The sequence below is a fragment of the Anomalospiza imberbis genome, chromosome 3 (assembly GCF_031753505.1).
Source record: "Anomalospiza imberbis isolate Cuckoo-Finch-1a 21T00152 chromosome 3, ASM3175350v1, whole genome shotgun sequence".
Lineage (NCBI taxonomy): Eukaryota > Metazoa > Chordata > Aves > Passeriformes > Viduidae > Anomalospiza > Anomalospiza imberbis.
Genome location: NC_089683.1, coordinates 1,590,734 through 1,617,047, shown reverse-complemented (window position 1 = coordinate 1,617,047; position 26,314 = coordinate 1,590,734). Strand labels below are relative to the sequence as shown.

At 52.5% G+C, this 26,314-nt stretch overlaps 2 protein-coding genes across 3 annotated transcripts in view; one reads left to right on the top strand and one right to left on the bottom strand.

Moving 5' to 3' along the window:
* PTK2B (protein tyrosine kinase 2 beta) overlaps positions 1-10,199 on the top strand; it is a 46,067-nt gene extending 35,868 nt beyond the window's left edge. For both annotated transcript variants that reach the window (XM_068183099.1, XM_068183098.1), the window contains 6 exons: positions 4,802-4,837; positions 5,300-5,327; positions 5,556-5,602; positions 6,928-7,071; positions 9,806-9,886; positions 9,984-10,199. In XM_068183099.1, coding sequence (XP_068039200.1) covers positions 4,802-4,837; positions 5,300-5,327; positions 5,556-5,602; positions 6,928-7,071; positions 9,806-9,886; positions 9,984-10,199 — 552 coding nt within the window. The remainder of the gene's footprint in view (positions 1-4,801; positions 4,838-5,299; positions 5,328-5,555; positions 5,603-6,927; positions 7,072-9,805; positions 9,887-9,983) is intronic.
* Positions 10,200-13,714: 3,515 nt separating this feature from the next.
* On the bottom strand, positions 13,715-25,708 carry CHRNA2 (cholinergic receptor nicotinic alpha 2 subunit). Its single transcript, XM_068186680.1, has 5 exons — positions 25,594-25,708; positions 21,120-21,164; positions 19,081-19,190; positions 15,100-16,198; positions 13,715-13,952 (listed from the first exon to the last, which is right to left on the bottom strand). Exons 2-5 carry the CDS (start codon positions 21,147-21,149, stop codon positions 13,827-13,829), a joined length of 1,365 nt encoding a protein of 454 aa, XP_068042781.1. The 5' UTR covers positions 21,150-21,164; positions 25,594-25,708; the 3' UTR covers positions 13,715-13,826.
* Positions 25,709-26,314: the final 606 nt, after the last annotated feature.

Here is a 26,314-nt window from a genome sequence, read left to right as displayed (position 1 = left end):
CCCATCCCACATTCCTGGATCCTGTGCTGCTCCCTTCCTGGAAAATGTTCCATACTCTCCCTAGAGAGATTCGGAAAAATCTGAATTTTCCTCATTTTCCCCCACTTTTCCCTATTTTTCCCCACTTTTTCCTGCACTTCCCTTCATTTCCCCCTTTTCCTCCTGTTTTTGCCCACATTTTTCCTCCCTTTTTCCTCCCTTATTCCTTGCTTTCTATCCCTTTTCCCTCCCATTTTTCTATTTTTTCCCCTTCCCCCTTTCCCCCCTTTTCCTTTCTTTTTTCCTCCATTTCCCCCTTTTTTTCCTCTTTCCCCCCCATTTTTTCCTTTCTTCCCCTTCCCTTTTTACCCCGTTTCCCTCCCTTTTTTCCTTCCATTTCCCCCCCCTTTATTCCTCTTCTTCCTCCATTTTCCCTTTTTTCCCCTTTCCCTCCTTTTTTTCCTTCCTTTTTTCCCCTTCCCCTCCCATTTTCCCCATTTTCCCCCTTTTTTCCTCCATTTCCCTCCCTTCCCCCCCCTTGTTCCTCCCATTTTTTCCTTTTTTCCCCTTCCCCACTTTTTCCCCTTTTCCCCTCCTTTATTCCTCCATTTCCTCCCCTTTTTTCTCTTTTTCCTCCCATTTTTCCTTTTATTTCCCTGTCCCTCCTTTTTTCCCTTTTTCCTCCCTTTATTCCTCCCTTTCCCCCCTTGTTAATCCCCGCCTTAGCTTCCTTTTTCTCATTTTCTTCCTTTTTCCTCATTTTCCCCCATTTCCCTTTTTCCCCCTTTACCCCTTTCCCTCTTTTCTCGCCTTTCCTTTCCCAATTCCCCCCTTTTCCCATTTTTTCCTTTTTTCCCCTTCCGCCCTTTTCCCCCTTTTCCCCCTTTTTCATCCATTTTCCCTTTTTCCCCCTTCACCCCCCCTTTTCCTCTTTTTTTCTCATTTTCCCCCCTTTCATCCCCATTTTTCTTTTCCCATTTTCACATTTCCCCTCCCATATCCCCCCCTTTTCCTCCCTTTTCCCCCTTTCCCCCCTTTCCCTCCCTTTATTCCTCCATTTCCCCCCTTTGTTCCATTTTCCTCCCATTTTCCCCTTTTTTTTCCCTCCCCCCTCCTTTTCCTCCCCTTGTCCTCCCATTTCCTTCATTTTCCCCATTTAGTTCCTAATTTTCCCCAATTTCCCTCCTTTCCTTTCTTTCCTTTCCTTTCCTTTCCTTCTTCCTTTCCTTTCCTTTCCTTTCCTTTCCTTTCCTTTCTTCCTTTCCTTTCCTTCCCTTTCCCTTTCCCCTTTCCCTTTCCCTTTCCCTTTCCCTTCCCTTTCCCTTTCCCTTCTTCCTTTCCCTTTCCCTTTTCCCTTTCTTCTCCCCTTTCATTTTTCCTCCTTTTTTTCCCCTTTCCCCTCCCAATTCCCCCCTTTTCCCTCCTTTATTCCTACATTTCCCCCATTTTCCTCCTTTTCCTCCCGTTTTCCCTCTTTTTCCTCCCATTTCTCCTTTCCCCCTTTTCCCTCCCTTTATTCCTCCCTTTCCCTCCCATTTTTCTCCCATTTTTCTCCCATTTTCCCTTTCCCCCCTTTTTCTCATTTCCCCCCTTTTCCCGCATTTTTTCCCTTTCCCCCCCCTTTTCCTCCTTTTTTCCCCCTTTTCCCTCCCAATTCCCCCCCTTTTCCCCAATTTTTTCCCCTTCTCCACATTCCCTCCCTTTCTTCCCCTTTTTCCTCCATTTTTTTCCCTTTTTTTCCCCTTTTATTCCTTTTCCTCCCCTGCTCCTCCCTTTTTCGCATTTTCCCCCCTTTTTCCCCATTTCCCCTTTTTTCCCCTTCACCCCTTCCCTCCTTTTCCCCTCCTTTTTCCCCCTTTCCCCTCCCATTTCCATCCATTTCCCCATTTTTCCTGCTTTCCCCCCTTTTCCCTCCTTTATTCCTCCATTTCCCCCTTTTGATCCCATTTTTCCTCCAATTTTTTCCCTTTTTTCTTCTTTCCTCCTTTTTCTCCCTTTTCATCCCTTCTTCTCATTTTCCCGATTTTTCCCCAATTTTCCCTTTTCCCCCCTTCCCCTCCTTTCCTCCTTTTTTCCTCCTTTTTTCCTCCTATTTTCCCCTTTCCCCTCCCAATTCCCCCCTTTTCCCTCCCTTTATTCCTACATTTCCCCCATTTTTTCCTCCTTTTCCTCCCGTTTTCCCTCTTTTTCCCTCCCATTTCTCCTTTTCCCTCCCCTTTTCCCTCCCTTTATTCCTACATTTCCCCCCCTTTTTCCCCAATTTTTCCCTCTCTCCACCATTCCCTCCCTTTTCCCCTTTTTCCTCCCATTTTTCCCTTTTCCCTCCTTTTATTCCTTTTCCTCCCCTGCTCCTCCCCTTTTCTCATTTCCTCCCTTTTCCCCCATTTTTTCCCTTTCCCTGCCTTTTTCTTCCTTTTTTCCCCTTTCCCCTCCCATTTTCCACCCCTTTCCCCACCTGTTCCCCATTTTTCCTGCTTTCCCCCTTTTCCCCCTTTTCCCCCTTTTCCCTCCTTTTATTCCTCCATTTCCCCCCTTTGTTCCCATTTTGGTCCCATTTTTCCCTTTTTTCCCCACCCCCCCTTTTTCCCCTTGTCCTCCCTTTTTCTCATTTTCCCCATTTTTCATAATTTTCCCCAATTTTCCCTCCCAATCCCCTCCTTTCCTCCTTTTTTTCCTCCTTTTTGCCCATTTTCCCCTCCCAATTCACTCCCTTTATTCCTACATTTCCCCTCCATTTTCCTCTTTTTCCTCCCATTTTTCCCCTTCCTTCCTTTTTCCCCTTTTCCCTCACTTTATTCCTCCCTTCCCCCCCTTTTCCCATTTTTCCTTCCATTTTCCCCCTTCCCCCCCTTTATTCCTCCCTTTCCCTCCCGTTTTTCTCCCATTTTTCCCCTTTTTCCCCTTTTTCTCATTTCCCCCCTTTTCCCGCATTTTTTCCCTTTCCCCCCCTTTTCCTCCTTTTTCCCCCTTTTCCCTCCAATTCCCCCCCTTTTCCCCAATTTTTCCCCTTCTCCACCATTCCCTCCCTTTTCCCCTTTTTCCTCCCATATTCCCTTTTTTCCCCTTTTATTCCTTTTCCTCCCCTGCTCCTCCCTTTTTCTCATTTTCCCCCTTTTTCCCCCATTTCCCCTTTTTTCCCCTTCACCCCTTCCCCTCCTTTTTTCCCTCCTTTTTCCCCCTTTCCCCTCCCATTTTCCATCCCTTTCCCAATTTTTCCTGCTTTCCCTCCTTTTTCCCCTTTTCCCTCCCTTTATTCCTCCATTTCCCCCCTTTTGATCCCATTTTCCTGCCATTTCCCCTTTTTTCCTCTTTCCCCCTTTTTTCCCCTTTTTCCCCCTTTTCCTCCCTTCTTCTCATTTTCCCGATTTTTCCCCAATTTTCCCTTTTCCCCCTTCCCCCTCCTTTCTCCATTTTTCCTCCTTTTTCCCCTTTCCCCCGCCCAATTCCCCTCCTTCCCCCCCTTTATTCCTACATTTCCCCCCCTTTTCCCTCTTTTTCCCTCCCATTTTCCTCTTTTTCCTCCCATTTCTCCTTTTCCCCCTTTTCCCTCCCCTTTATTCCTACATTTCGCCCCATTTTCCCTCTTTTTCCTCCCATTTTTCCTTTTTTCCCCTTCCTCCCCTTTTCCCCTTTTTCCTTGCTTTATTCCTCCCTTCCCCTCCTTTTCCCTTTTTCCTTCCATTTTCCCCCTTTCCCCCCCCCTTTATTCCTCCCTTTCCCTCCCATTTTTCTCCCATTTTTCTCCCATTTTCCCCCTTTTTCCCTTTCCCCCCTTTTTCTCATTTCCCCCCTTTTCCCCATTTTTAGCCTTTCCCCCCCCTTTTCCACTTTTTTCCCCTTTCCCTTCCCATTTCCCCCCTTTTCCCCAATTTTTCCCCTTCTCCACCATTCCCTCCCTTTTCCCCTTTTTCCTCCCATTTTTCCCTTTTTTTCCCCTTTTATTCCTCTTCCTCCCCTGCTCCTCCCCTTTTCTCATTTCCTCCCTTTCCCCCATTTTTTCCCTTTCCCTGCCTTTTTCCTCCTTTTTTCCCCTTTCCCCTCCCATTTTCCACCCCTTTCCCCACCTGTTCCCCATTTTTCCTGCTTTCCCCCTTTTTCCCCTTTTCCCCTTTTCCCTCCCTTTATTCCTCCATTTCCCCACTTTGTTCCCATTTTCCTCCCATTTTTCCCTTTTTTTCCCTCCCCCCCCTTTTCCCCCTTGTCCTCCCTTTTCCTCATTTTCCCCATTTTCATAATTTTCCCCAATTTCCCCCCCTTCCCCTCCTTTCCTCCATTTTTCTCCTCCTTTTTCCCCTTTCCCCGCCCAATTCCCCTCCTTTTCCTCCCCCCCCTTTATTCCTACATTTCCCCCCCTTTTCCCTCTTTTCCCTCCCATTTTCCTCTTTTTCCTCCCATTTCCCCTTTTCCCCCCCCTTTTCCCTCCCTTTATTCCTACATTTCCCCCATTTTCCTCTTTTTCCTCCATTTTTCCTTTTTTCCCCTTCCTCCCTTTTTCCCCCTTTTCCTCCCTTTATTCCTCCCTTCCCCCCCTTTTCCCATTTTTCCTTCCATTTTCCCCCTTTCCCCCTTTATTCCTCCCTTTCCCTCCCATTTTTCTCCCATTTTTCCCCTTTTCCTTCCTTTCCCCCCTTTTTCTCATTTCACCTCCTTTTCCCCCATTTTTTCCCTTTCCCCCCTTTTCCTCCTTTTTTTCCCCTTTCCCCTCCCATTTCCACCCCCCTTTTTCCCCGATTTCCCTCTTTTTTTCCCTCTTTCCCACCCTTTTATTCCCCATTTTTCCCTATTTCTCCACGCCTCACACCATCGTTTCCCCCTTTTCCAGGATCCCAAGGTGTTCCTGAACAACAACATTCCTCCGGTGAGTGATTCCAGACATCCCTGGAAAATCCACCCCCTTTCTTTCTTTTTTTTTTTTTTTTTTTTTTTTTTTTTGGAATACCTGGGACTTCCTCCTTCCCTTTCCGATAAATATTGATTTATTTCTTTATTTGGGTTAATTATCCGGAAAATGCGAAATACCGAGGTTGGGGGGGGGGGGGGTTGGATCCAGCATCCTTCCCGACATTCCAGCAGGGAATGGCGACACCTCCTCCCTCTTCCCTTCCTCCATCCCGAATTTTGGGGGCTCTTCCTCCCTCCATCCCGAATTTTTGGGGCTCTTCCTCCCTCCATCCCGAATTTTGGGGCTCTTCCTCCCTCCATCCCGAATTTTGGGTCGCTTCCTCCTTCTTCCCTCCCCTCCATCCCAAATTTTGGGGCTCTTCCTCCCTCCATCCCGAATTTTGGGTCCTCTAATTCCCGATTTTCCTTCCCTCCTCAGCTTCTCCCAGAGAAGGAGACGGATTACAGTGAGTTCCTGCTGATTCCCACCCCGGAATTCCCACTTGGGAATCTTTCCCTGGATGCTCCATCAGTGAAATCCCACATTTCCCCGGGAAATTTGGGATTGCGGTCCCGAGGGAAGCTGGGATGGGGCAGGGAAGGTTGGGGAGGGGACGTGGCCCAGACCCCGGGATTCTGCAGATTCCCGCATTTCCCTGGGATCCTCGGGAATGATTTTCCTTCTTTTCCCTCAGCGCAATTCACGGGGCCCCCCCAGAAGCCTCCGAGACTTGGGGCACAGGTAGGACCGGGGATGGATCCTCATCCTCCTTTTCCGCCTCCGGAATCCACGGGGTGGGAATTTTCCGGCCGTTCCCAGCTCCAGAGGGGTCAGACGGGATCGGGATCGTGCCTGGGATCAGGATCGTGGCTGGGGCTGTCCAGGACTTCCCAAAGAATTCCAGGATGGTTTGAGTGAGGAGGGACTTTCAAGGTCATTCCACAGAATCCTGGGATTCTCCAGCTTTTCCTTGGACACTCCCAGGGACCCAGGGATTCTCTGGATCCAGGAATTCCTTCCCAAGATCCCAAAATCCCAGGCTCCCCTTTCCCACTGGAAGCCATTCCCTGGCTCCTGGCCCTCCAGCCCTTCCCCAAATTCCAGCTCTCCTGGAGCCCCTTGGGGATCGGGAAGCGGCTCCAAGGATTCCCTGGATCGTTCCCCGATCCAGCTGCACATTCCCAGCTCTCCCAGCCTGGGATTGGATCCACCTCCATCCCAATTCCTCCTAGAGAAGGAATTTCGGGATCCAGGGGCTTCACTGGGAATTCGGGAAGACTCCAGGAAGGTTCTCCCTTCCCTTTTCCATCCCCAAATTCCATAAAAATCCCTCGGGATGGATCCTGAGTGTCCTTGATCCCAGAATCCCGGAATGGTTTGGGATGGGATCCATGGACGTTCCATCCCATCCCATTCCAACCCCAATCCCAGGGTGAACCAAATCCACCCTTGGATATTCCCAGGGATCCAGGGATTCTCTGGGAATTCCAGCCCAGACAGGAATTTCTTCCCAAGATCTCAAAATCCCAGGCTCCCCTTTCCCACAGGAAGCCATTCCCTGGCTCCTGGCCCTCCAGCCCTTCCCCAAATTCCAGCTCTCCTGGAGCCCCTTGGGGATCGGGAAGCGGCTCCAAGGATTCCCTGGATCCTTTCCTGATCCAGCTGCACATTCCCAGCTCTCCAGCCTGGGATTGGATCCATCCCCATCCCGATTCCCCCTGGAGAAAGAATTTCGGGATCCAGGGGCTTCACTGGGAATTCGGGACTCCAGGAAGGTTCTCCCTTCCCTTTTCCATCCCCAAATTCCATAAAAAATCCCTCTGGACCGGTTCCAAGCATCCCTGATCCCAGAATCCTGGAACGGTTTCCTTGGGAAGGAACCTCCAATCCCACCCCATTCCATGGGCATGGAATTCCCGACTTCTCCCAGGTGGCTCCAAACCCCATCCCAACCTTCCCTCGGCCACTCCCCGGGATGGGAACACCACAACCTCGGCAGACAGATGCCGGTCTGTGCCCGTTTTCCCCGGGATCCACTTGATCCCGTTATCCCTGTTTTCTGTCAGTCCATCCAGCCGGCGCCTACGGCCAACCTGGACCGCACGGATGATCCGGTCTACGGGAATGTCACGGATCTGGTCCGGGCCGTGCTGCAGCTGAAGAACGAGATCAGCCTGGTGCCTCCCGAGGGATACATCCTGGTGGTCAAGGTGGGCAGGAATTGCCCTGGAATTCTGTGGCGGACAGGAGAGGGGGGTGGGAATCCATCTCCTGAGCAGCTCCTGCCATCTTGGGAAGGGGTTGTGTCCATGGGAGGGAGCAATTCCCACATTTCCCGCTGCTACGCTGGGTCCTTGGATTAATGGTGGAACCTCCAACATTCCAGCTCCTCCACTGGATCCTTGGATCCACGGTGGGAGGAATTCCCAATCTCCAGCTCCTCTATTGGGTCTTTGGATCCAATGGTGGGAGAGTCTCCAACACTTCCAGCTCCTTCCTTGGATCTTTGGATCCATGGTGGGAGCAATTCCCACATTTCCAACTCCTCCCTTGGATCCTTGGATCCATGGTGGGACCAATTCCCACATTCCCCATTTCTCGATTGGATCTTTGGATCAATGGTGGGAGAGTCTTCACATTCCCAGCTCCTTCCTTGGATCTTGAGATCCATGGTGGGAGCAATTCCCCCATTTCCAGCTGCTTCCTTGGATCCTTGGATCCATGGTGGGAGCAATTTCCACATTTCCAGCTGCTCCCTTGGATCCTTGGATCGATGGTGGGACCAATTCCCACATTCCCAATTTCTCCATGGGATCTTTTGATCAATGGTGGGAGAGTCTTCAACATTTCCAGCTCCTTCCTTGGATCCTTGGATCGATGGTGGAAGCAATTCTGACATTCCCAACTCCTTCCTTGGATCTTGGGATCAATGATGGGAGTCTCCAACACTTCCAGCTCCTTCCTTGGATCCTTGGATCAATGGTGGGACCAATTCCCACATTCCCAGCTCCTCCATTGGGTCCTTGGATCAATGGTGGGAGAGTCTCCAACACTTCCAGCTCCTTCCTTGGATCCTTGAATCCATGGTGGGAGCAATCTCAGCATTCCAAATTTCTCCATTGTATCCTTGGATCCATGGTGGGAGCAATTCCCACATTCCCAACTCCTCCACTGGGTCCTTGGATCCATGGTGGGAGCAATTCCAAATTCCCAGTTTCTCCATTGGATCCTTGCATCCATGGTGGGACAATCCCAGCATTCCCAGCTCCCCCTTGGGATCCTTGAACCAATTCCCTGCTCCTCCGTTGAGTTCTTGGATCCATGGTGGGAGCAATCCCAGCATTCCCAACTCCTCCACTGGATCTTTGGATCAATGATGGGAGTCTCCAACACTTCCAGCTCCTTCCTTGGATGTTGAGATCCATGATGGGAGCAATTCCCACATTTCCAGCTGCTCCATGGGATCCTTGAACCAATTCCCAGCTTCTCCACTGGATCCTTGGATCAATGGTGGGGCAATCCCAGCATTCCCAGTTTCTCCATTGGATCCTTGGATCAATGGTGGGGCAATCCCAGCATTCCCAGTTTCTCCATTGGATCCTTGGATCAATGGTGGGGCAATCCCAGCATTCCCAGTTTCTCCACTGGATCCTTGGATCAATGGTGGGGCAATCCCAGCATTCCCAGTTTCTCCATTGGATCCTTGGATCAATGGTGGGGCAATCCCAGCATTCCCAGTTTCTCCACTGGATCCTTGGATCAATGGTGGGGCAATCCCAGCATTCCCAGTTTCTCCATTGGATCCTTGGATCAATGGTGGGGCAATCCCAGCATTCCCAGTTTCTCCACTGGATCCTTGGATCAATGGTGGGGCAATCCCAGCATTCCCAGTTTCTCCATTGGATCCTTGGATCAATGGTGGGGCAATCCCAGCATTCCCAGTTTCTCCACTGGATCCTTGGATCAATGGTGGGGCAATCCCAGCATTCCCAGTTTCTCCACTGGATCCTTGGATCAATGGTGGGGCAATCCCAGCATTCCCAGTTTCTCCACTGGATCCTTGGATCAATGGTGGGGCAATCCCAGCATTCCCAGTTTCTCCACTGGATCCTTGGATCAATGGTGGGGCAATCCCAGCATTCCCAGTTTCTCCATTGGATCCTTGGATCAATGGTGGGGCAATCCCAGCATTCCCAGTTTCTCCACTGGATCCTTGGATCAATGGTGGCAATCCCAGCATTCCCAGTTTCTCCATTGGATCCTTGGATCAATGGTGGGGCAATCCCAGCATTCCCAGTTCCTCCACTGGATCCTTGGATCAATGGTGGGGCAATCCCAGCATTCCCAGTTTCTCCATTGGTCCTTGGATCAATGGTGGGGCAATCCCAGCATTCCCAGTTTCTCCATTGGTCCTTGGATCAATGGTGGGGCAATCCCAGCATTCCCAGTTTCTCCACTGGATCCTTGGATCAATGGTGGGGCAATCCCAGCATTCCCAGTTTCTCCATTGGATCCTTGGATCAATGGTGGGGCAATCCCAGCATTCCCAGTTTCTCCATTGGATCCTTGGATCAATGGTGGGGCAATCCCAGCATTCCCAGTTTCTCCATTGGATCCTTGGATCAATGGTGGGGCAATCCCAGCATTCCCAGTTCCTCCACTGGATCCTTGGATCAATGGTGGGGCAATCCCAGCATTCCCAGTTTCTCCACTGGATCCTTGGATCAATGGTGGGGCAATCCCAGCATTCCCAGTTTCTCCATTGGATCCTTGGATCAATGGTGGGGCAATCCCAGCATTCCCATCTCCTTCCTTGGATCCTTGGTTCAACGGTTGGAGATTCTCCCACCATTCCCTTCTCCCGAACGGAATCCTCCCCTCAGCCACCCAAACTCTTCCCACCGGGAACTCCCCTGGATCCACCCCAACCCTTCCTTCCCGCAGAACATCGGCCTTTCCCTACGGAAGCTGATCGGGAGCGTCGACGAGATCCTTCCCAACCTCCCGTCCTCTTCCCGCACCGAGGTAGGAACGCTGGGAACGGGGTTGGGGGCGGGGGGGGGGGCCCCGTATGGCATTCCCGAAAAATTCCGCTCCTGAATTCCCGAAAAATCCCGCCCAGATCGAGGGCACCCAGAAGCTCCTCAACAAGGACTTGGCCAACCTCATCAGCAAGATGCGCCTGGCGCAGCAGAATTCCGGCACTTCCCTCAGCGCGGAATTCCAGCGGCAGATGCTGACGGCTTCCCACGCCCTGGCCGTGGACGCCAAGAACCTTCTGGACGCCGTGGATCAGGCCAAGCTCCAGGCCAAGCTGGTGAAGCCGTGCTCGGAATGACGGAGCGGGGGGACAAAAAAAGTCCGGAGCGACGCCGGCGGATCCGGGAGGACTCGGCTTTTTTTTTTTTTTTGGTGTGTGTCTCCCGCGGTTTTCCCGCTCTCCCTCTTCCCGCTCCTCCTGCAGCCGCCTCGTGTCTGTCAGTGTCGCGTTGCTCTTCGGAAGACGGGAGGCATCCGGTGGGGTTTTCCTTGGAAAAAGGGGTTTGGAAGGGGTGTGGCGGGATCGATCTCGGCGGCTTCCCGGCAGCCGGCGGCGCATCCATGGATCCATCCTCTGAGCGCGGACGGCCGCGGGCGGCACGGCGGGACGGGGACCTGGAGCGTGCCGGGAGCCGAGGGCACGGATTTTGGGGGGAAGCTGGAATTCCCGCGTCCGCGGGGACCGCCGGCGTTTCCCTTGGACGTTGTATGGAAGAGTTTATTTAACGACGGCGAGCAGGAGCCGCTTCCAGAGCCTGCGGAATTCCGGGAGGGATGGGAACCCCCCCCCCGCCCACCATGGATGGCGGCCTTGACGGGGGGACACAAACCTGGAGAACGGTGCCTCTTCCACCTGCGTTATTCCTGAGTTTTGTGTCAGCGCCGCCGGCAAAACCGCGGCTCCGGCGGGGTTCGTGCTTCCGGTTGGGAACCGGGCGGTTCGGGCTTTTCCCCCAGCGTTTTTCCCGCAGTTTTCCCAGGTTTTTGGGTTTTTTCCCCTCCGGCTGAGATAAACCGTGCGCCAAATCCTGCCGTGGCCTGTTCTTCCTGGAATTTCCGTGGGAAGAGGAATGGTTTCCTTGGGAAGAGGAAGGGTTGGGGTGGTCCACGAGGCTTCTTGGGATGGTGGGAATGGAATTGCCCGTGGAATGGGATGAGCGTTCCATGCCCAACGTGGGGCTTCCCCAAAAAAAGGGTGGAAGGGTCAAGGCCACATTTGGGGTCACCCCAGAGTTTGTGGTGGTGGCCTCTCATTCCAAGGATTTGGAGGGGCTGGAGCGTGTCCAGGGAAGGGAGTAGAGCTGGGAAGGGAGCCGGAGCTGGGGAAAATCCTGGAAAAAAGGAGAATCCTGAGGGAGCTTCTCCCTCTGGAATTCCCCGCCAGGAGGGTGGAGCCGGGTGGGATCGGGATCTTCTCCCAGGGAACGAGGGATGGGATGAGAGGGAACGGCCTCCAGCTGTGCCAGGGGAGGTTTATGGGATACTGGGAATTATTTATGGGATACTGGGAATAATTCCTGCACGGAGAGGTTTTTCCAGCCCTGGGCAGAGGTGGAGGCCCCATTCCTGGATGGATTTAAATCCCTGTGGATTTGGTAGGACACGGATCAGGGGCGGCTTCGGCAGTGCTGAGAACGCTTGGACTCCATCTCCGAGAGTTTTCCCAACCCAAATAATTCCGTAATTCCCAGATTTTGCCAGTGTCCTGGTAAAACCCATTCCCCCTGGAGTGACGCAGCTCCAATCGAACCAGCCACGACCTTCCCGGGAGATCCCTCTCCATATCCAGGAGCTCCTGGCCTGATCCTGCTTGGACATTCCCCAAACGTGTCCCCGCGCCTGATCCGCCCCTCTGCCAGCTCCGGAGGCTCCGGAAGCGGCAGGGACACCCTCGGGATGTGCCTGTCCTTCCGTGACCCCGTTAATTCCGACTGGTTTCGCTCCAGAAAGCTCCAGGCGTTTCCCTGAAATCCTCCCGGTCGCGCTCCAGGAGGGAAAAACGGACCAGGAAAAATCCTGGTGTTCCTCAAGAGCATGGAAAAATGGAGAAAGTGCTCCCAGCAGTCCGGAGGATTTATGGAAGCTGGGAATGAAAAGCTGGATCAGAGCAGGCGTCAGAGCCAGGAGATTTGGGATCGGAGGTGGGATTGGGAGTATTGGGATGGATCCATGAGCACAGTTTATGAGATCATGGGATTATGGGATCATGTCCGTGTTCCTTCTGCACGGACCATCCACAGCATTATCCCTGTCCCACGACTTCCTGGGGTCATGGGATTGTGGGATCACGGGATTGTGGGATCACAGGATTATGGGATCACAGGATTATGGGACCACGGGATTATGGGATTATGGGATCACATCCATGTTCCTTCTGCACAGACCATCCAAAGTGTTATTCCCTGTCCCACAGCTTCCTGGGATTACAGGATTATGGGATCATGTCTGTGTTCCTTCTGCATGGACCATCCACATAATCCCTGTCCCATGACCTCCTGGGATTGTGGGATGGTGGGATCACAGGATTATGGGATCATGGGGTTATGGGATCATGTCCATATCCCTTCTGCACGGACAACCCAAAGTGTTATCCCCTATCCCATGACCTTCTGGGATCATGGGATCACGGGATTGTGGGATCATGGGATTATGGGATCATGTCTGTGTCCCTTCTGCAAGACAACCCCTAAGTGTTATCCCTGTCCCACAACCTCCTGGGATTATGGGATCACGGGATTATGGGATCATGTCTGTGTTCCTTCTGCATGGACCATCCACATAATCCCTGTCCCACAACCTCCTGGGATGGTGGGATCATGGGATTATGGGATCATGGGGTTATAGGATCATGTCCGTCGGCACGGACCATCCACAGCATTATCCCTGTCCCACAACTTCCTGGGATGGTGGAATGGTGGGATCACAGGATTATGGGATCATGTCCATATCCCTTCTGCAAGGACAACCCAAAGTGTTTTCCCCTATTCCATGACCTTCTGGGATCATGGGATCATGGGATTATGGGATCATGTCTGTGTTCCTTCTGCATGGACCATCCACATAATCCCTGTCCCACAAACTCTTGGGATGGTGGGATCACAGGATTATAGGATCATGGGATTATGGGATCATGGGATTATGGGATCATGGGATTATGGGATCATGTCTGTGTTCCTTCTGCATGGACCATCCACATAATCCCTGTCCCACAAACTCCTGGGATGGTGGGATGATGGGATCACAGGATTATGGGATCATGGGATTATGGGATCATGGGATTATAGGATCAGGTCCATGTTCCTTCTGCATGGACCATCCACATAATCCCTGTCCCACAAACTCCTGGGATAGTGGGATGGTGGGATCACAGGATTATGGGATCATGGGATTATGGGATCAGGTCCGTGTTCCTTCTGCATGGACCATCCACATAATCCCTGTCCCACAAACTCCTGGGATAGTGGGATGGTGGGATCACAGGATTATGGGATCATGGGATTATAGGATCATGTCTGAGTTCCTTCTGCATGGACCATCCACATAATCCCTGTCCCACAACTTCCTGGGATGGTGGGATGGTGGGATCACAGGATTATGGGATCATGGGATTATGGGATCATGGGATTATAGGATCAGGTCCGTGTTCCTTCTGCATGGACCATCCACATAATCCCTGTCCCACAAACTCCTGGGATGGTGGGATGGTGGGGTCATGTCCATATCCCACCTCATCCACGGACACACCCGCCCCCAGGCCACCCCTCACCCCATCCCTTCCTCCGACCGCCATTCCCGCTGGAGATTTTTCCACAGCTCCACGTCCCCACCGGCGTCCGGCGGGATGCGGTCACCGCCATTCCCACCATTCCCACTATTCCCACCATTCCCACCATTCCCACCGTTCCCACCGCGTCCCGGCCCGATCCTAGATCATCCCGGCCAGGTAGGGCGGCAGGAAGAGCCCCACGGTGCCCAGGAGGCAGACGATGATGAACATCCAGAGGAAGATCCGGTCGATCACCATGGCCACGTACTTCCAGTCTTCCTTCACCTGCCGGCGGGAAAAGGGCGGTGAATCCCTCGGGAATCCCTTCCCAGGAAAATCGTGGGATTAGGAGACCACCCAGAGCTTCCTGGGAATCTCCTCAGGGTGAGGAGACACCGCGTTTCTGGGAAAAGTTTGGAGTTTTCCGAGAAATCCTGAGGGGGGGGATGGAGATCTCCAAGGCAGAGCTGATCCCACCCAGGGTTTTCCAAATCCACATTGGGAAAAGCGGGAATGCGTCCTCTGAGCCCGGTGCCAAGGGTGGGAGAGGGATCTCCAACATTCCCAAAGCCAACAGGAGCTGGAGGAACCCTTGACTGGTCCTGCCCACCGGGAATGTCCATGGAGGTGGGAGATGGATCATGGATCTTCTCCCTGGTTTTGGGTCCTTGGGAACCAACTACGGATCCCGGAACTGCCCTTCCCAATTTTGGGATCTCCAGCCCCATCCACAGATCCCAGAACTTCCCTTCCCAATTTTGGGATCTCCAGCCCCATCCACGGCTCCCAGAACTGCCCTTCCCAATTTTGGGATCTCCAGCCCCATCCACGGATCCCAGAACTGCCCTTCCCAATTTTGGGATCTCCAGCCCCACCCGTGGATCCCAGAACTGCCCTTCCCAATTTTGGGATCTCCAGCCCCATCCACGGATCCCAGAACCGCCCTTCCCAATTTTGGGATCTCCAGCCCCATCCACGGATCCCAGAACTGCCCTTCCCAATTTTGGGATCTCCAGCCCCATCCACGGATCCCAGAATTGCCTTTCCCAGTTTTGGGATCTCAGGAGTCAAATCTGCATCCCAGAACTGCCCTTCCCAATTTTGGGATCTCCAACCCCATCCACAGATCCCAGAACTGCCCTTCCCAATTTTGGGATCTCCAGCCCCATCCACGGCTCCCAGAACTGCCCTTCCCAATTTTGGGATCTCCAGCCCCATCCATGGATCCCAGAACCGCCCTTCCCAATTTTGGGATCTCCAGCCCCATCCACGGATCCCAGAATTGCCCTTCCCAATTTTGGGATCTCCAGCCCCATCTGTGATCCCAGAACTGCCCTTCCCAGTTTTGGGATCTCAGGAGTCAAATCTGCATCCCAGAACTGCCCTTCCCAATTTTGGGATCTCCAGCCCCATCCGTGATCCCAGAACTCACGGAGAAGTCGGCGTCCTCGGCCCGCAGGTGGTCCGCGATGTACTGCACCCCCTCCAGGGCCTTCAGAATTCTGGGAGACAGCGCCAAGCCCTGCTCAGAGCCTTCCTCCCCCTCCTCCTTCTCCTCCTCCTCCTCCTCCTTCCTCTTGGATGATCCGTGGGATCCCGAACCTCCGGACGCTTTCCCGCCTTGGCTGTAGCGGAACTGGGCTTCCTGGGATTCCACGGGATGGCTGGGATAGGTCTTCTCCTCTTCCTCCTCCTCCTCCTCCTCTTCCTCCTCCTCCTCCTCCCACTTGTCATCCACGTCGGTCTCCAGCCAGCACCGGGACGTGCTGAGCCGCGTCCCGGGGCGGTCGTATTGTCCCGCCGCGCCCTCGGGCAGCGGCGGCAGCGCCGGCGGCCTCTTCATGGAGAGCCAGCGCGGGACGAAACCCAGGAAGAAGCTCCGGACCCAGCGCGGCATGGCGTGGGTGCTGGGCGAGCGGTGGTGCACGTTGAGCACGAAGACGGTGATGATGATGGAGAGGGTGACGAAGATCATGGTAAAGAGCAGGTACTCGCCGATCAGCGGGATGACCAGCGAGGTGGACGGGATGATCTCGGTGATGAGCAGCAGGAAGACGGTGAGGGACAGCAGCACGGAGATGCAGAGCGTGATCTTCTCGCCGCAGTCCGAGGGCAGGTAGAAGACCAGGACGGTGAGGCAGGAGATGAGGAGGCACGGGATGATGAGGTTGATGGTGTAGAAGAGCGGCAGGCGCCGGATGACGAAGTAGAAGGTGATGTCGGGGTAGATCTCCGTGCAGCAGTCGTACTTCTTGGAGTTGTAGGTGCCGACGGCGTTGATGATGGCCCACTCGCCGCTCTCCCAGTAGTCCTTGAGGTCCACCTGGTGGTCCATGTTCTCCAGGTCGATCTTGGCCTTGTCGTAGGTCCAGGAGCCGAACTTCATCTTGCAGTTCTGCTGGTCGAAGGGGAAGAAGGTGACGTCGATGCTGCAGGAGCTCTTGTAGATGGCCGGCGGCACCCACTTGACCGTCCCGTCCCAGGACAGGTGGGCCTTGGTCATGTGCGTCACGGCGAACTCGCCGTCGGCGCTGGAAAACAGGGAATGGCCGGGAATGGTCAGGAATGGCCTTGGGAGGAGCCTTGGTTGGAGAAGGGATGAAGATGGGATGGGATAATGGGAAAATGGGATAATGAGATAATGGGATCCGTGGGATGGGATAGGATGGGATGGGACAGGAGAACAGGTGAACCTTGGTCATGTGGGTCACGGAGAACTCGCCGTCGGTGCTGGAAAACAGGGAATGGGCTTGGGATGAGCCTTGGGATGAGCCTTGATTGGAGAAGGGATGAAGGTCGGGTTCGATAATGGGATGGGATCAGTGGGATGGGATAATGGGATGGGATGGGATGGGATGGGGCAGGAGAACAGGTGGGCCTTGGTCATGTGCATCACGGCGAACTCGCCGTCGGCGCTGGAAAACAGGGAATGGCCGGGAATGGTCAGGAATGGCCTTGGGAGGAGCCTTGGTCGGACAAGGGATGAAGGTGGGATGGGATAACGGGATAACGGGATAATGAGATAATGGGATCCGTGAGATGGGATGGGATGGGACAGGAACACAGGTGAACCTTGGTCATGTGGGTCACGGAGAACTCGCCGTCGGTGCTGGAAAACAGGGAATGGGCTTCGGATGAGCCTTGGGATGAGCCTTGATTGGAGAAGGGATGAAGGTCGGGTTCGATAATGGGATGGGATCAGTGGGATGGGATAATGGGATGGGATGGGATGGGATGGGATGGGGCAGGAGAACAGGTGGGCTTTGGTCATGTGCGTCATGGCGAACTCGCCGTCGGTGCTGGAAAACAGGGAATGGCTGGGAATGGTCAGGAATGGCCTTGGGAGGAGCCTTGGTTGGACAAGGGATGAAGGTGGGATGGGATAATGGGATAATGGGATATTGGGATAATGGGATAATGGGATAACGGGATGATGGGATGGGACAGGAGAACAGGTGGGCCTTGGTCCCGTGGGTCACGGCGAACTCGCCGTCGGTGCTGGAAAACAGGGAATGGGCTTGGGATGAGCCTTGGGATGAGCCTTGATTGGAGAAGGGATGAAGGTCGGGTTCGATAATGGGATGGGATCAGTGGGATGGGATAATGGGATGGGATGGGATGGGATGGGATGGGATGGGATGGGATGGGGCAGGAGAACAGGTGGGCTTTGGTCATGTGCGTCATGGCGAACTCGCCGTCGGTGCTGGAAAACAGGGAATGGCTGGGAATGGTCAGGAATGGCCTTGGGAGGAGCCTTGGTTGGAGAAGGGATGAAGGTGGGATGGGATAACGGGATAATGAGATAATGGGATCCATGGGATGGGATGGGATGGGATGGGATGGGATGGGGCAGGAGAACAGGTGGGCCTTGGTCATGTGCGTCATGGCGAACTCGCCGTCGGCACTGGAAAACAGGGAATGGGCTTGGGATGAGCCTTGGTTGGACAAGGGATGAAGTTGGGATGGGATAATGGGATGGGATGGGATGGGGCAGGAGAACAGGTGGGCCTTGGTCATGTGCATCACGGCGAACTCGCCGTCGGCACTGGAAAACAGGGAATGGCTGGGAATGGTCAGGAATGGCCTTGGGAGGAGCCTTGGTTGGATAAGGGATAAAGGTGGGATGGGATAATGGGAAAATGGGATAATGAGATAATGGGATCCATGGGATGGGATGGGATGGGATGGGATGGGACAGGAGAACAGGTGAACCTTGGTCATGTGCATCATGGTGAACTCGCCGTCAGTGCTGGAAAACAGGGAATGGGCTTGGGATGAGCCTTGGTTGGAGAAGGGATGAAGTTGGGATGGGATAATGGGATGGGATGGGATGGGGCAGGAGAACAGGTGGGCCTTGGTCATGTGTGTCACGGCGAACTCGCCGTCGGCGCTGGAAAACAGGGAATGGCCGGGAATGGTCAGGAATGGCCTTGGGAGGAGCCTTGGTCGGACAAGGGATGAAGGTGGGATGGGAAAATGGGATATTGGGATATTGGGATAATGGGATAATGGGATAACGGGATGATGGGATGGGACAGGAGAACAGGTGGGCCTTGGTCCCGTGGGTCACGGCGAACTCGCCGTCGGCGCTGGAAAACAGGGAATGGGCTTGGGATGAGCCTTGGGATGAGCCTTGATTGGAGAAGGGATGAAGGTTGGGTTCGATAATGGGATGGGATCAGTGGGATGGGATAATGGGATGGGATGGGATGGGATGGGGCAGGAGAACAGGTGGGCTTTGGTCATGTGCGTCATGGCGAACTCGCCGTCGGTGCTGGAAAACAGGGAATGGCTGGGAATGGTCAGGAATGGCCTTGGGAGGAGCCTTGGTTGGAGAAGGGATGAAGGTGGGATGGGATAATGGGATAATGGGATATTGGGATAATGGGATAATGGGATAACGGGATGATGGGATGGGACAGAAGAACAGGTGGGCCTTGGTCCCATGGGCCACGGCGAACTCGCCGTCGGTGCTGGAAAACAGGGAATGGGCTTGGGATTAGCCTTCGTTGGACAAGGGATGAAGGTGGGATGGGATAATGGGATAATGGGATAATGGGATAATGGGATGATGGGATGGAATGGGATGGGGGCAGGAGAACAGGTGCGCCTTGGTCATGTGGGTCACGGAGAATTCACTGTTGGCGCTGGAAAACGGAATGGGCTTGGGATGAGTCTTGGGATGAGCCTTGGTCACAGAAGAGTTGAAGGTGGGAGGGGATGGGATGGGATGGGATGGGATGGGATGGGATGATTTGAATGGAAGCAATGGGAAGTGAAGGAAATTGATTTAGGGAAGGGATTTAGGGAAGGGATTCAGGGAAGGGAAGGGAATTAGGAAGGAATTTGGGGGTAGGAATTTAGGGAATTCCCAGCTCTCCCAGGAATTCTCGGTCCCGGCAGCATCACTCACTTGTTGTACAGGACAAGATCCGGGATCCAGATCATCTCGGAGGGCACCCGGATGGAGGTGACGTTGTCGTACTCCGCCGGATCCCAGCGCAGTTTGTAGTCACTCCATTCCTGCCGGGACGCGCGGAGCGAAGCCATGGAGCAGATCCATGGAGGAGAGCCATGGAGCAGAATCACGGAGCAGAGCCATGGAGCAGATCCATGGAGCAGATCCATGGAGGAGATCCATGAAGCAGAATAACGGAGCAGAGCCATGGAGCAGATCCATGGAGCAGAGCCACGGAGCAGATCCATGGAGCAGATCCATGGAGCAGAATCATGGAGCAGAGCCATAGAGCAGAGCCACCGAGCAGAGCCAGGGAGCAGATCCATGGAGGAGATCCACCGAGCAGAATCACGGAGCAGATCCATGGAGTAGAGCCAATGGAGCAGATCCATGGAGCAGAATCATGGAGCAGTTCCATGGAGCAGAGCCATGGAGCAGATCCATGGAGCAGAGCCACGGAGCAGATCCATGGAGCAGATCCAGGGAGCAGATTCATGGAGCAGAGCCACGGAGCAGATTCATGGAGCAGAGCCACGGAGCAGAGCCATGGAGCAGATCCATGGAGCAGAGCCATGGAGCAGAGCCATGGAGCAGAGCCAGGGAGCAGAGCCATGGAGCAGAGCCGTGGAGCAGTTCCATGGAGCAGAGCCGTGGAGCAGATCCATGGAGGAGATCCATGGAGCAGATCCATGGAGCAGATCCATGGAGCAGATCCATGGAGCAGTTCCATGGAGCAGAGCCGTGGAGCAGTTCCATGGAGCAGAGCCACGGAGCAGATCCATGGAGCAGATCCATGGAGCAGATCCACCGAGCAGATCCATGGAGCAGATCCATGGAGCAGTTCCATGGAGCAGAGCCACGGAGCAGATCCATGGAGCAGATCCATGGAACAGATCCACGGAGCAGATCCATGGAGCAGAGCCACGGAGCAGATCCACGGAGCAGAGCCACGGAGCAGATCCATGGAGCAGATTCACGGAGCAGAGCCACGGAGCAGATTCATGGAGCAGAGCCACGGAGCAGATCCATGGAGCAGATTCACGGAGCAGAGCCACGGAGCAGATTCATGGAGCAGTTCCATGGAGCAGATCCATGGAGCAGATCCATGGAGCAGATCCATGGAGGAGATCCATGGAGCAGAGCCATAGAGCAGAGCCACGGAGCAGATTCATGGAGCAGATCCAAGGAGCAGAGCCATGGAGCAGATCCATGGAGCAGAGCCACGGAGCAGATCCATGGAGCAGATCCATGGAGCAGATCCATGGAGCAGAGCCACGGAGCAGATCCACAGAGCAGAGCCACGGAGCAGAGCCACGGAGCAGATCCATGGAGCAGATTCATGGAGCAGATCCACGGAGCAAATCCATGGAGCAGAGCCACGGAGCAGAGCCACGGAGCAGATTCATGGAGCAGAGCCACGGAGCAGAGCCATGGAGCAGAGCCACGGAGCAGATCCATGGAGCAGATTCACGGAGCAGAGCCACGGAGCAGATCCATGGAGCAGATCCATGGAGCAGAGCCATGGAGCAGAGCCACGGAGCAGAGCCATGGAGCAGATCCATGGAGGAGATCCACGGAGCAGATCCATGGAGCAGATCCATGGAGCAGAATCATGGAGCAGAGCCACGGAGCAGAGCCATGGAGCAGAGCCATGGAGCAGTTCCATGGAGCAGATCCATGGAGCAGAGCCACGGAGCAGAGCCATGGAGCAGAGCCGTGGAGCAGTTCCATGGAGCAGAGCCATGGAGCAGTTCCATGGAGCAGAGCCATGGAGCAGAGCCACGGAGCAGAGCCATGGAACAGAGCCGTGGAGCAGTTCCATGGAGCAGATCCATGGAGCAGATCCCACTCCCAAATCCCACTCCCAAATCCCAATCCCTAATCCAAATCCCAAATCCCACTCCCAATTCCCACTCCCAAATCCGTTCCCAAATCCCACATCCCATTCCCAAATCCCAAATCCCATTCCCAAATGGCTCGGTTCCGTCTCCCACCTGCTTCAGCCAGACGTTGGTGGTCATCATCTGGTTCTTCTCATCCTGCGGTGGGAAACAGGGATGAGCCGGGAGATGCCGGGGGATTGTCCCAAAATTCCTGGGATCCCAAAATTCCTGGGATCCCACGATTCCAGTGGGCCCCAAAATTCCGGGACCGGCTCCTGGGATGAGTTTTCCCGGGATTTGTGGCCGCTAGAGGGCAGCAGGGAATTGGGTTTGGCGGGAAACGGCGCCGGGAGGGAGCGGGAAATGGGAGAGAGGGATGGGGGATAAAGGGATTTGGGGATAAAGGGATTTGGGATATGGGATTTGGGATAAAGGGATAGTGGGATAAAGGGATATGGGATAAGGGATAAATGGGTGTCAGATATGGAATATGGGATAGGGGATAGGGGATATGGGATATGGGATAAAGGGATTTGGGATATGGGATATGGCATTTGGGATATGGGATATGGGATATGGGATATGGGATATGGGATATGGGATTTGGGATGTGGGATATGGGATATGGCATTTGGGATATGGGATATGGGATATGGGATATGGGATATGGGATATGGGATATGGGATAAAGGGATTTGGGATATGGGATATGGCATTTGGGATATGGGATATGTGATATGGGATATGGGATATGGGATATGGGATTTGGGATTTGGGATAAAGGGATTTGGGATTTGGGATATGGGATAAAGGGATTTGGGATATGGGATGTGGGATATGGGATATGGGATGTGGGATATGGGATATGGGATAGGGGATATGGGATAAAGGGATTTGGGATATGGGATATGGGATGAGGGATATGGGATATGTAATATGGGATAGGGGATAGGGGATATGGGATAAAGGGATTTGGGATTTGGGGTATGGGATATGGGATATGGGATATGGGATATGGGATATGGGATATGGGATTTAGGATTTGGGATATGGGATTTGGGATTTGGGATAAAGGGATTTTGGATATGGGATGTAGGATATGGGATATGGGATTTGGGATGTGGGATAGGGGATATGGAATGTGGGGTATAAGGATAGTGGGATAAAGGGATATGGGATAAGGGATAAAGGGATGTGGGATATGGAATATGGGATAGCGGTTAGGGGATATGGGATAAAGGGATTTCGGATATGGGAACTGGGATATGGGATAGTGCGATAAAGGGATGTGGGATATGGGATACAGGATACGGGATATGGGATATGGGATAAAGGGATTTGGGATTTTGGATATGGGATGTGGGATATGGGATATTGGATTTAAGATATGGGATTTGGGATAAAGGGATTTTGGATATGGGATGTGGGATATGGGATATTGGATTTAAGATATGGGATTTGGGATAAAGGGATTTGGGATATGGGATGTGGGATATGGGATATTGGATTTAAGATATGGGATGTGGGATATAAGGGTAGTGGGATAAAGGGATATGGGATCAGGGATAAAGAGATGTCGGCTATGGAATATGGAATAGGGGAGAGGGGATATGGGATAAACGGAGTTGGGATATGGGATTTGGGATATGGGATAGTGGGATAAAGGGATGTGGGATATGGGATATGGGATTTGGGATATGGGATATGGGATGTGGGCTGTGGGATAGGGGATATGGGATACGGGATATGGGATATGGGATAGGGGATTTGGGATAAAGGGATTTGGGATTTGGGATATGGGATGTGGGCTGTGGGATAGGGGATATGGGATACGGGATATGGGCTGTGGGATAGGGGATATGGGATACGGGATATGGGATATGGGATAGGGGATTTGGGATAAAGGGATTTGGGATTTGGGATATGGGATGTGGGCTGTGGGATAGGGGATATGGGATACGGGATATGGGATGTGGGATATGGGATATGGGATGTGGGATAAAGTATATAGGGATGGAGGTATATAGGAATTGTGGGATAAAGGATATGGGATAGGGGATGGGGGATAAAGGGATATGGGATGGAGGATATAGGGATGGGGGGATAAAGGATAGAAGGATATGGGATAGGGGATGGGGATAGGGGGATAAAGGGATAGAGGGATATGGGATATGGGATAGGGGGATAAAGGGATAGAGGGATGTGGGATAGGGGGATAAAGGGATAGAGGGGATATGGGATATGGGATAGGGGGATAAAGGGATAGAGGGATATGGGATAGGGGGATAGGGGGATATAGGGAAAAATGGATATGGGATAGAGAGATAAAAGGATATGGGATAGAGAATATAGGGATAGGGGGATAGTGGGATAAATCGATAAAGGGATTTGGGTTATGGGGATAATGGGATATAGGGATAGAGGGATAAAGGGATGAGGGATAAAGGGTTAAATGGATAATGGATATAGGGATGGGGGATAAAGGGATATGGGATATAGGGATAGGGGGATATGGGATATGGGATAGAGGGATATAGGGATGGGGGATAGGGGGATATAGGGATAAATGGATATGGGATAGAGGGATATAGGGATGGGGGATAGGGGGATATAGGGATAAATGGATATGGGATAGAGGGATAAAGGGATATGGGATAGAGGATATAGGGATGGGGGATAGGGGGATATAGGGATAAATGGATATGGGATAGAGGGATAAAGGGATATGGGATAGAGGATATAGGGATGGGGGATAGGGGGATATAGGGATAAATGGATATGGGATAGAGGGATAAAGGGATATGGGATAGGGGGATAGAGGGGATAAATGGATATGGGATAGAGAGATAAAAGGATATGGGATAGAGAATATAGGGATAGGGGGATAGTGGGATAAATCGATAAAGGGATTTGGGTTATGGGGATAATGGGATATAGGGATAGAGGGATAAAGGGATGAGAGATAAAGGGTTAAATGGATAATGGATATAGGGATGGGGGATAAAGGGATATGGGATATAGGGATAGGGGGATATGGGATATGGGATAGAGGGATATAGGGATGGGGGATAGGGGGATATAGGGATAAATGGATATGGGATAGAGGGATAAAGGGATATGGGATAGAGGATATAGGGATATGGGATATGGGATAGAGGGACACAGGGACAGTGGGACAAAGGGAAAAAGGGATAAGGGATACAGGGATGGGGGATAAAGGGATAACGGGCTATGGGATATGGGGTAGGGGGATAGAGGGATGGGGGATGAAGGGATAAAGGGATAATGGGATATGGGGATAGAGGGATGGGGGATGAAGGGATAAAGGGATAACGGGATATGGGATAACGGGAAATTGGGATAGAGGGATGGGGGATGAAGGGATAAAGGGATAACGGGATATGGGGATATGGGGATATGGGGATAGAGGGATGGGGGATGAAGGGATAAAGGGATAACGGGATACGGGATATGGGGATGGGGGATAAAGGGTAAAGGGATAACGGGATACGGGATGGGGGATAGAGGGATGGGGGACAGCTGGATGCGGAATCCCGGGAATTACACAAGGTGGGAGTGGATGGATGCGGAATTCCAGGAATTAACGCTGCGGAATCCCGGGAATTTTAACCACGGGATCCCGGGAATTTTGACCGCAGAATCCCGGGAAATTTGACCGCGGAATGCTGGGAATCATGGCTATGCAATCCTGGGAATTTCAGCTGTGGAATCCCGGGAATTTCAACCACGGAATCCTGGGAATTACAACCTCAGAATCCCAGGAATTTCAGCCATGGAATCCTGGGAATGACAACCTCAGAATCCCAGGAATTTCAGCCATGGAATCCGGGAATTTCAACCACGGAATCCCAGGAATTTCAGTCACAGAATCCCAGGAATTTCAGCCACGGAATCCCGGGAATTTTTACCTCAGAATCCCGGGAATCATGGCTGTGGAATCCTGGCAATTACAACCACGGAATCCCGGGAATTTCAACCACGGAATCCCGGGAATTTCAAGCACGGAATCCCAGGAATCACGGCCACGGAATCCCGGGAATTTTGGCTACAGAATCCCAGGAACTTTGGCTGCTGAATCCCAGGAATTTCGACCACAGAATCCCGGGAATTTCAACCACAGAATGCCGGGAATTTTCACCTCAGAATCCTGGGAATTACCGCTGGGGAAACCCGGGAATTTCAACCACAGGATCCTGGGAATCACGACCACAGAATCCCGGGAATTTCAAGCATGGAATCCCAGGAATTTCAAGCATGGAATCCCAGGAATCACGGCCACGGAATCCCGGGAATTTCAACCACGGAATCCTGGGAATTTCAAGCACGGAATCCCAGGAATCACAGCCATGGAATCCCGGGAATTTCGGCTACAGAATCCCGGGAATTTTGACCACAGAATCCCGGGAATCACGACCACAGAATCCCAGGAATTCCGACAGAAATTTCAACCACGGAATCCCGGGAATTTCGGCTACAGAATCCCGGGAATTTCGACCACAGAATCCTGGGAATTTCCAGGAATTTCGACCACAGAATCCCGGGAAACTTGAACGATGGGAATTACCACGTCGATGAGCTGGGCGATGGAGAGGCCGAAGCGGACGATGACGACGTCGGAAGTGTTGGAACGGGCCGGGACCAGCGGTTGTATCCGAAAAAAGGCGCTGGAAGAGCCGATCCTCGGCGTGGCTCCGGCGCTGGCCGGCGCCTGTGCCGACATTCAGGAATTGGTTGGGAATTCCAGAAGAATTTGGGGAATAATTTGGGAATTTGGGAATTGGTTGGGAATCTGGGAATTGGTCGGGAATTTGGGAATTGCTTCAGAAATGGGGATTGTTTGGGAATTATTGGGAATTATTTGGGAATTTGGGAATTATTTGGGAATTTGGGAATTATTTGGGAATACGGGAATTATTTGGGAATTCGAGATGTATTTGGGAACTCGGGAATTGTTTGGGAATTCCAGAAGTATTTGGGAATTTGGAATTCAATAATTATTTGGGAATTCAGGAATTATTTCGGAACTGGTCTGGAATTCCAGACTTCTTTGGGAATTTGGGGATTCAATAATTCTTTGGAATTTTGGAATTTATGGGAATTCAATAAATATTTGGGAAAATTGGAATTATTTTTGCCTTTGGAAAGTTTTTGGGAATTCAAGAATTATTTTGGGAATTGAAGAATTATTTTGGGAATTCAGAATTATTTCGGAATTTGGGGATTCAAGAATTCTTTGGGAATTTGGGGATTGTTTGGAATTCAAGAAATATTTGGGAAATCAGGAA